The sequence below is a fragment of the Rhinopithecus bieti genome, unplaced genomic scaffold (genome assembly GCF_001698545.2).
Source record: "Rhinopithecus bieti isolate Rb0 unplaced genomic scaffold, ASM169854v2 scaffold_12070, whole genome shotgun sequence".
Taxonomy (NCBI): domain Eukaryota; kingdom Metazoa; phylum Chordata; class Mammalia; order Primates; family Cercopithecidae; genus Rhinopithecus; species Rhinopithecus bieti.
In genome coordinates this window covers 2,619,901-2,629,702 of record NW_016807449.1, presented here as the reverse complement: position 1 = coordinate 2,629,702, position 9,802 = coordinate 2,619,901, and the positions used below count along the sequence as shown (strand labels likewise).

The window sequence follows — 9,802 nt, the reverse complement described above, 5'->3', positions numbered from 1 at the left end:
ATTTTTTTTTTTTTTTTTTTTTTTTTTTTTTTTTTTTTTGAGACAAGGTCTCTGTTGCCCAGGCTGGAGTGCAGTGGCACAATCACAGCTCACTGCAGCCTCCACCTGCTGGGCTCAGGTGATCCTCCCAACTTAGCCTCCTGAGTAGCTGGGACCGCAGGCACGCACCACCAGGCCTGGCTAATTAAAAAAAAATTTTTTTCGGCCAGGTGTGGTGGCTCATGCCGGTAATCCCAGAACTTTGGGAGGCTGAAGTGGGCGGATCACCTGAGGTCAGGATTTTGAGACCAGTCTGGACAACATAGAGAAACCCTGTTTCTACCAAAAATACAAAATTAGCCAGGTGTGGTGGCACATGCCTGTAATCCTAGCTACTCAGGAGGCTGAGGCAGGAGAGTCTCTTGAACCTGGGAGGTGGAGGTTGCATTGAGCTGAGATTGAGTCATTGCACTCCAGCCTGAGCAACAAGAGTGAAACTCCGTCTCATTTTTTTTGGTAGAGATGGGGGTTTCACAATGTTGCCCAGACTGGTCTGAAACTCCTAGGCTCAAGCGATCCTTCTCTCTCGGCTCCCCAAAGTGCTGGGATTACAGGCATGGCCACCACGCCCAGCCCGGTCACATTTCTTGTCGCACATGTGCTCTTACTTTGCTCCATGTTCTAGATTCCTTCTAAACACAAGAACACTCTCGGTTGATGTCTGTTCTGTGTTCCATTTTCATTCCAGGCATGGTCTGAGTTCTAGGCCAGATGCCAAATTCTAGGCATGTCTTTTCCTTTTTTTTTTTTTTTTTTTTGAGATGGAGTTTTGCTCTTGTCACCCAGGCTGGAGTGCAATGGTACAATCTTGGCTCACCACAACCTCCACCTCCCGAGTTCAAGTGATTCTCCTGCCTCAGCCTCCTGAGTAGCTGGGATTACAGGCGCCCGCCACCAAGCCCGGCTAATTTTTTGTATTTTTAGTAGAGACGGGGTTTTTCCATGTTGGTCAGACTGGTCTCAAACTGCCAACCTCAGGTGATCGCCCACCTCGGCCTCCCAAAGTGCTGGGATTATAGGCGTGAGCCACTGTGCCCAGCCTTTGTTTTTTCAAATGTTTAGATAAGACCCCTGAGCCAGATTCTGATCCCACCGCATCTTCAGACATGTTCCAAAGTTTTAGCAACCAGTCCTTCCTTCTTTGCTAAATGTTCATTTCAAGTGTGTTCCAGGTTTCAGCCACATTGTTCTAAATTCCATTCTCTTCCCAGGGACAATCTAACTTCTAAAATGTGTGTGTTCCAAGTATGTGCTCTAGGCTTCCTAATTCGTGCTATTGATTCTAGAATGCCCTTCCCTGTTTCCCTGTTTTAGGTTCTAAGTTCTATCTAATTGTACATTCTTTTGTTGTTGTTGTTTAGCTTTTTTTTTTTTTTTGAGACGGAGTCTCGCTCTGTCGCCCAGGCTGGAGTGCAGTGGCTGCATCTCGGCTCACTGCAAGCTCCGCCTCCCAGGTTCACGCCATTCTCCTGCCTCAGCCTCCCGAGTAGCTGGGACTACAGGCGCCCACCACCACACCCGGCTAATTTTTCATATTTTTAGTAGAGACGGAGTTTCACCGTGTTAGCCAGGATGGTCTCGATCTCCTTATCTCGTGATCCACCGGCCTCAGCCTCCCAAAGTGCTAGGATTACAGGCGGAAGCCACTGTGCCCAGCCTGTTGTTTAGTTTTTATTTTATTTTTCAGATGGAGTCTTGCTTTGTCACCCAGGCTGGAGTGCAGTGGTATGATCTCAGCTCACTGCAACCTCTGCCTCATGGTTCAAGCAATTCTCCTGCCTCAGCCTCCCAAGTAGCTGGGACTACAGGCACATGCCACCATGCCTGGCTAGTTATTTTTGTATTTTTAGTAAAGACAGGGTTTCACTATGTTGGCCAGGCTGGTCTCAAACTCCTGACCTCAAGTGATCCCTCTCCTGCCTCCCAAAGTGCTAGGATTACAGGTGTGAACCACTGTGCCTGGCCTATTACTGTTGTTTAGACATTGGGTCTCATGTTACTGAGGCTCATCTCCAGTGAAGCGATTCTCCCACCTTGGCCTTCCAAAGTGCTGGAATTACAAGCATGAGCCACTGTGCCTGGCCCTAAATTCACTTTTTTTTTTTTTTTTTTGAGACTGAGTCTCACTTTGTTGCCCAGGCTGGAGTGCAGTGGCGCAATCTCAGCTCACTGCAACCTCCGCCTCCCAGGTTCAAGCAAGTTCTCCTGCCTCAGCCCCCCGAGTAGCTGGGATTACAGGCGTGTACCACCACGTGGTGGTGCACGCCTGGCTAATATTTGTGTTTTTAGTAGAGACGGGGTTTCACCATGTTGGCCAGGCTGGTCTCGAAATCTTGACCTCAAATGATCCACCCGGCTCAGCCTCCCAAAATGCTGGGATTACAGGCGTGAACCACGGCACCCGGCCTCATATTCTTAAATGTAAAAGATTCCCAATGAAGTGTTCTACATAATGTTTTCCTTCCCCCGGTTCTAGGTTCTAGGCCCATTCATTTTCTGTCATTTTTTCCCCAGTGCAGCCTTAGTTTAGAACTTGTCCCCTGGTGGATCGTGGGTTTTATCCTCCATCTGCCACTTTGGCATTCTAAGCTTGTTCTAGGCTCTCTCTTATTCTGGAGGCTTCAGCCTAGAAATGTCCTTATTTCCAGAACAACCCCCCTCCTTTGCCAGCTCAGTCTTTATTCCAGGAAATGCTCAATTCTCAACATGCATCCTTTTGATCCCTCCCCCTCCCCGCCCCATAGACACTTCTAAGTTCCAAGCAAACTCTTAGACACATGTCAAAACCAAGGATGTGACTCCTGCTGCTATATTATTTTTTTAAAATGTAATTAAATTTTTAAAATCCATTTATTTATTTATTTCGAGACCGGGTTATGAGACTGGTTAATTTTTTTTGTTGTTGTTGTTGTTGTTTTTTTTTTTTTGTACAAATGGGGTTTCACCATGTTTCCCAGGCTGGTCTCGAACCCCTGGGCTCGAGCGATCCTCCCACCTTGGCCTCCCAAAGTGATGGGATTACAGCCGTGAGCCACCGCGCCCGGCCCCCTGCTGTATTCTGTGTTATATCTTCATCCCTAGCAGGTTCTGAGTTCTAGATTTTATCTGCTGACTATGTTTGCTATGTATTTTTTTTTTTTTTTTTTTTTTTTGAGACGGAGTCTCGCTCTGTCGCCCAGGCTGGAGTGCAGTGGCCGGATCTCAGCTCACTGCAAGCTCCGCCTCCCGGGTTTACGCCATTCTCCTGCCTCAGCCTCCCGAGTAGCTGGGGCTACAGGCGCCCGCCACCTCGCCCGGCTAGTTTTTTGTATTTTTTAGTAGAGACGGGGTTTCACCGTGTTAGCCAGGATGGTCTCCATCTCCCGACCTCGTGATCCGCCCGTCTCGGCCTCCCAAAGTGCTGGGATTACAGGCTTGAGCCACCGCGCCCGGCCTGCTATGTATTGCATAAGGTATATTCATGGGTGTCATTATGTATGTGGGCTTCTGGGGTGACCTGGACACTAAGTTATTGGGTTGCTCTTGGCTGGTTCTAGATTATAGGCTTCAGAACATAGTTCTAGATTATTCTGCTTAGTCCTATGAGCAGTTCTTACTCCAAGCCAATGAAAGCGTGGAAGCATACGTCTATTCCCCACCCTGACTGTGTGTAGTAACTTTCTAGGTTCTATGTCCAGCCTTGCTGTGTTTTTTATTTCCTTCTCGGTGAATTTAAGGCTCTGGAACAGCCTCCCTAAAACATCTGTATTGCATTGTCTGAATGGGTTGCTGGTTTTAGATACCATATTGGGGCTGGGCGAGGTGGCTCATGCCTTTAATCCCAGCACTTTGGGAGGTCGAGGCGGGCGGGATCATGAGGTCAGGAGATTTAGCCCATCCTGACTAACACGGTGAAACCCCGTCTCTACTAAAAAAAAAAATAATAATTAGCCGGGCGTGGCGGCAGGAGCCTGTAGTCCCAGTTACTCGGGAAGCTGAGGCAGGAGAATCGCTTGAACCCAGGAGGCGGAGGTTGCAGTGAGCCGAGATCGCGCCAGTGCACTCCAGCCTGGGCGATAGAGTGAGACTCCGTCTCAAAAAAAAAAAAAAAAAAAAAAAAGTTGGTTTTTGGTCTACGGCTGGCTTGCCCTCTTAGAATCGTTTTCCTGAATCTTTCCTCTGAGTGTGGAATTCGCCTGCCTAGATTCTCAGATGCACCACTTCAAACATCCAAGGAGACAGGAACCCAGTTGCCTCCTCTCCCAGGGCCCACGGCCCTCAGGCCCTCCTCTCCTCACAGGAGTCCACGGCCCCAGTCCCAGGCTTTGGACATAGTCCGCATACTGGGTGGGGCTGGGAATTATCCACGGTCAGAACCGGTTATGCGCTGCCCGCAGGGGGAGAAGGAAAAGAAGGAACTGAGTGAAAGTCCCTCCTGCTTTCGGCCGGGCCAGCTGGACCCGTCGGACCTGATGTGTGTGGAGGGAGCGGTTCAGTGAGCCTGGCTTCATCTCCGCCCTGTCCCTAGTTCCAGGCACCCAAGTCCCGCCTTCCTGCCCCAGAAACCCCGCCCCTTCCTTGTCCCCCGCCCTTGGGTATAGCCCCAAGAGGGCTGGGGCTGGAGTTGGGAGAAGCATCCCAGAACTCCTGGGTCCTGGCGAAGGAGCTGTGCACCCGGGGGCCTGGGGGAGGAGGGGCCTGAAGGAAATTGAAGGAGGCGGAGTTGGGCTGGCTAGTAGGTGAGACCAACCCTGTGACATTATACAGGTAACCACATCCTAGTGACCTAATCCTGGGTCCCTGGCCCTTTGGCATTCTTAAGGCATGGTTCTGCTCTGGGCCTCAGTTTTCCTACCCGTGCAGTGGGTTGAGGGGGATACTTAGTAGAGCCAGACTAGATAGAAACTGATTTTCTCCACATTCACTCACACGATGCCAGGGTCACCCAGCTTTGGTACCTTTGAGTGGGCTAGGCTTAGGTTTACTGCCAATGTCTGATGGAGTCTGACCTCAGTTTTCCCAAATCCTCTCACCCAGGTAGCCAGGACTGTTTTCCTAAGAGCAATGGCACAGGCATGGTGGCATACTTTGGGATGCTGAGGCAGGAGGATCCCTTGAGTCCAGGAGTTTAAGACCAGCCTGGGCAACATAGTGAGACCTTGTCTCTACCAAAAAAAAAAAGAAAGGTCAGGCACGGTGGCCTACGCCTGTTATCCCAGCACTTTGGGAGGCCAAGGCGGGCAGATCACGAGGTCAGGAGTTCAAGACCAGCCTGGCCAACATGGTGAAACCCTATCTCTACTAAAAATACAAAAATTAGCTGGGCATGGTGGCGCGTTCCTGTAATCGCAGCTACTCGGCTACTGGGGAGGCTGAGGGAGAATTGCTTGAACCGGGACCCGGGAAGTGGAGGTTGCAGTGAGCCGAGATCGCATTACCGCACTCCAGTTCAACAACAACAACAAAAAAAAACAACAACAAAAAAAAAAAAAAAAAAAAAAAAAAAAAGGAAAGGAAAAAAGAATAGGACTCAGTTTCCTCTGGCAGCACCTCGCGGCCAATCTTTGGTTTCCCTGGTGGAGTGACAGGGTGACGATGCCTGTTTCCCTGTGTCATGATCAGAGTGCCTGGGCCTCAGTTTCTCCTGTGTAGTGCTTGGTTTGCCCCAACTGTTTCTCCTACATGGTATCCGAGTGGCCGTGCCTCAGTTTCTCTGTTGTGCCTTGACAAGGCCGGTCTATTCCTTGCCCCTCCCCGTCCCGCAGGCCCGCACCGCCGCCATGATGTGCGAGGTGATGCCCACCATCAGCGAGGATGGCCGGCGGGGCTCGGCGCTGGGCCCGGACGAGGCGGGCGGGGAGCTGGAGCGCCTCATGGTCACGATGCTCACGGAGCGCGAGCGCCTGCTGGAGACGCTGCGCGAGGCACAGGACGGGCTGGCTACAGCGCAGCTGCGGTTGCGCGAGCTTGGCCACGAGAAGGACTCGCTGCAGCGTCAGCTCAGCATCGCGCTGCCCCAGGTCTGGGCGGGGCATGGGCGGGGCCTGAGGGGCGGGGCCTCGGGGAAGAAGGCAGTCCGGAAGGGGCCGGGCTTGGCGCCTGGAAGGGAGGAGTCTGGGCGACGCTTGCTGTTAATGGGCGGGGCCTGAGTGGCAAGGGAGAGCGGGACTTAGCAGGGAGGGCGGGACCTTCAAACTTCCAGTCCCAGGGAATGAAGGAGATAGGGAAAGGATTGAGCCGAATGTCCGGATCCTGCCAATGTCTGGACAGGAGTTTGCAGCTCTGACAAAGGAGCTGAACTTATGTCGGGAGCAGCTGCTGGAGAGGGAGGAAGAGATTGCAGAGCTGAAGGCGGAACGGAACAACACGCGGGTGAGGAGTGTTGAGGGCAGGGCCTAAGTGGGGCGGGGCCTCGTGGTGTTGAAGTGGGGGGCGGGGCCTCGCAGTGTTGCAGCCTGACCTATTTTTTTCCCCCATCTCGCCTTTTCTGCCTTCTCCTCTTCCCTGCTCCCACTTCCTGGCTGGTCTCCCACTCTGGTCCCACTCCTTCCTCCCTGTCTCTATAAGTTGTCTTTTCTCTCTTCTGTACCACCCCTTCCTTGACCCCGACCTTCTCTCTTTTCCTGACCTGTCTCTCTCCGTGCTCCTTTATTTGGCTCCATCTATTCCTCCATGTGTCTGCCCTACCTGTCACCCCTTTTCTCAACTCTGCCCCTTTTCCTTTGCCTCTTTTCCTTGACCCCATGCCGTGTGCCTGTAGCTGCTCCTGGAACACCTGGAGTGCCTGGTGTCCAGGCACGAGAGGTCACTGCGCATGACCGTGGTGAAGCGCCAGGCCCAGTCCCCGGGTGGGGTCTCCTCGGAGGTAGAAGTACTCAAGGCTCTAAAGTCTCTCTTCGAGCACCACAAGGCCCTGGATGAGAAGGTATGAGGATTAGAAGAGCAAGGGTGGAGAATGGAAACCCATAGTTGACTGGGGCTGTTCTGAGTGGGAGAGATTCTGGCCGTGATTGGTTGGGGATGTTCTGAGTTGGAAGAATGTTGACTGTGATTGATTGGGACAGGTTACATAGACTGGGACCTGACTGGTTGATAGCAGAAAAATAAACCAGGATGGCGGCTACCAGTGGATGGGGCAGACTAGGTAGCTTGTTGCGGCTGCATACCCGTTATGGAGACAGGAGCCCCAAGGCTGCCCTATCAGATCCGTCCCAGGGGTGTTCTGGGCCAGGGGCAACTGTCCTAAATTGGGTCTGGTCTCCAGCTGACTATTGCCCTGCCCCATCCCCAGGTCCGGGAGCGGCTGCGGATGGCGCTGGAGCGCGTGGCAGTGCTCGAGGAGGAGCTGGAACTGAGCAATCAGGAGGTGTGGGTGTGGCCAAGAAGGGGAGGTTGAATCCAAGCGGAGGGGCTAAGGGGCTGCACATGGGGCGGAGCCGGTTGGGAGGGTTCCAGAAAGAATCTATTGGGGCAGGACTACGGCAGACAACCAATGGGGATGGACTATGGAGAGAAACCAGTGGGGTTCCTAAGTGGGCACACAGCAGTGCTACGGAGAGAACCTCCCAGTGAGAGTGAGATTAAGGGTAGAACCAGGGACTGGGGCTCAGGCTGAGACTAAGGAGGAAGTGATTGGATGGGGAAAGGCGGGGCTAAAGCGGAAACTTTGCCCAGGAGGCTAAGAGGAGGAGTAAGCGTAGGCGCCCTCCATGGTGGCAGCTAAGGAGGGATATAAAGAGGGACGGGGCCTAAGGGTAGACCGTGGGGTAGGCATGGCCCCAGCACGACCGGAGGCATCTCAGATGGGGCCGCCTATCCCCTTAGAGGGCCAGTGGCAGTGAGAAGTCGAGCTGGGGGTTCAGGGAGCCCCTGTGCTCTGATTCCCCTTTCACACTTGCAGACTCTGAACCTTCGAGAGCAGCTGTCTAGGCGGCGGTCAGGGCTGGAAGAGCCGGGCAAGGATGGGGATGGGCAGGTGAGACATGGAAGTCCCCTCCCTGTGAGCTCCATTCAACTCCCTGACTTTGTTATGGTGTTTGTAATGTTTGGCATAATCCTCATCGGCCCTAAGATGGATGCACCTCTACCACTGTCACAGAGTTTTGACCTCTGATTCAGGTCACCTAGCTAACTTCTGTGACCTCCTTCACTGACCCCTGTGGACTCTGACCAGCATGATCCATATTGATCTTTGATCTCCTTTCAGCTGATTGACTTTCTCCTTGGATTTCCTCTGTGTCTTCGGAGACACTCTGAGATCTTGTCCCTTCCTTCCCTCACTCCAGACGCTTGCCAATGGCCTGGGTCCTGGCGGGGATTCCAACCGGCGCACAGCAGAGCTGGAGGAGGCCCTGGAGCGGCAACGCGCCGAGGTGTGCCAGCTGCGGGAGCGCCTGGCGGTGCTGTGCCGTCAGATGAGCCAGCTGGAGGAGGAGTTGGGCACTGCGCACCGCGAGCTGGGCAAGGCGGAGGAAGCCAACTCCAAGCTGCAGCGCGACCTCAAGGAGGTGAGGCCCCAGGGAGGTGGGGTGCCCTCGGTCCCGCTTCTTTCCGTGGCGCTGTCCCTCGCTCATTGCTTATGAATGGCAGAACCTCGATTCAGTCCACAGGCTGGGTGACTCTTCCTCTCTGAGATTCAGTTTCCTCACCTGTGAAAGGAGATGTATGATTCTCATCAGAGGGTGAGCCTGTGGCGCAGAGTAGGCGCTCCATAACTGCTCCTAATTACTTTATTACCTAACTTTGGGTCCTTCTCTGGTGCCTCTAAATGGATTTTTTTTTTTTTTTCCTTTTGTGAGACAGAGTCTGGCTGTATCGTCCAGGCTGGAGTGCAGTGGCATGATCTCGGCTCACTGCCACCTCTGCTTCCCGGGTTCGAGCGATTCTCCTGCCTCAGGCTCCCAAGTAGCTAGAACTACAGGTGCCCGCCACCACGCCTGGCTAATTTATTTTTTATTTTTTATTTTTAGTAGAGATGGGGTTTCACTATGTTGGCCAGGCTGGTCTTGACCTCCTGACCTCAGGTGATCCACCCGCCTCGGCCTCCCAAAGTGTTGGGATTACAGGTGTGAGCCACCACACCCAGCATTTTTTTTTTTTTTTTTTTTTTGAGATGGAGTCTCGCTCTATCACCCAGGCTGGAGTGCAGTGGTGCAGTCTCGGCTCACTGCAACCTCTGCCTCCCGGTTCAAGCGATTCTCCTGCCTCAGCCTCCCGAGTAGCTGGGACTACAGATGTGCGCCACCATACCTGGCTTTTTTTTTTTATCTTTAGTAGAAATGGGGGTTTCACCATATTGGCCAGGCTGGTCTTGAACCCCTGACCTCAAGTGATCCGCTTGCCTTGGCTTCCTAGAATGCTGGGATTATGGGTGTGAGCCACTGCGCCCAGCCTCTAAATGGCATCTTTTGTGGGTATTTCACCCCTTCCTAGCTTAAGCCACTTTATCCTAATCCCGGTGACCCCAGGGCGCTGCTGGGAAATGTGGACCTGGATTCCTGAAGGCAGTGGATGAGAAAGAAGAGTGAGCACTAGGATTAGCCTGGGCAACATAGTGACACCCTGTCTCTACTTTAAAAAAAAAATAGCCGGGAGTGATGGCGGGTGCCTTTAGTCCCAGCTACTAGAAAGGCTGAGGCATGAGAATCACTTGAGCTTGGGAGGTGGAGGTTGCAGTAAGCCGAGATCCGTACCACTGTACTCCAGCCAGGGTGCTAGAGTGAAACTCTGCCAAAAAAAGAAAAAGAAAAAAATAGAAAAGAAAAGAGGCCGGGCGCGGTGGCTC

The 9,802-nt window shown here is 52.8% G+C and overlaps 1 protein-coding gene across 2 annotated transcripts in view; it reads left to right on the top strand.

Annotated features, from left to right (window-relative positions):
* Positions 1-9,802, top strand: part of PPFIA3 (PPFI scaffold protein A3) — a 31,487-nt gene that overhangs the window by 2,374 nt on the left and 19,311 nt on the right. For both annotated transcript variants that reach the window (XM_017882239.1, XM_017882240.1), the window contains exons 2-7: positions 5,784-6,038; positions 6,289-6,390; positions 6,779-6,943; positions 7,310-7,384; positions 7,919-7,993; positions 8,304-8,525. In XM_017882239.1, the coding sequence (XP_017737728.1) occupies positions 5,799-6,038; positions 6,289-6,390; positions 6,779-6,943; positions 7,310-7,384; positions 7,919-7,993; positions 8,304-8,525 (879 nt within the window). In that variant the 5' untranslated portion in view covers positions 5,784-5,798. The remainder of the gene's footprint in view (positions 1-5,783; positions 6,039-6,288; positions 6,391-6,778; positions 6,944-7,309; positions 7,385-7,918; positions 7,994-8,303; positions 8,526-9,802) is intronic.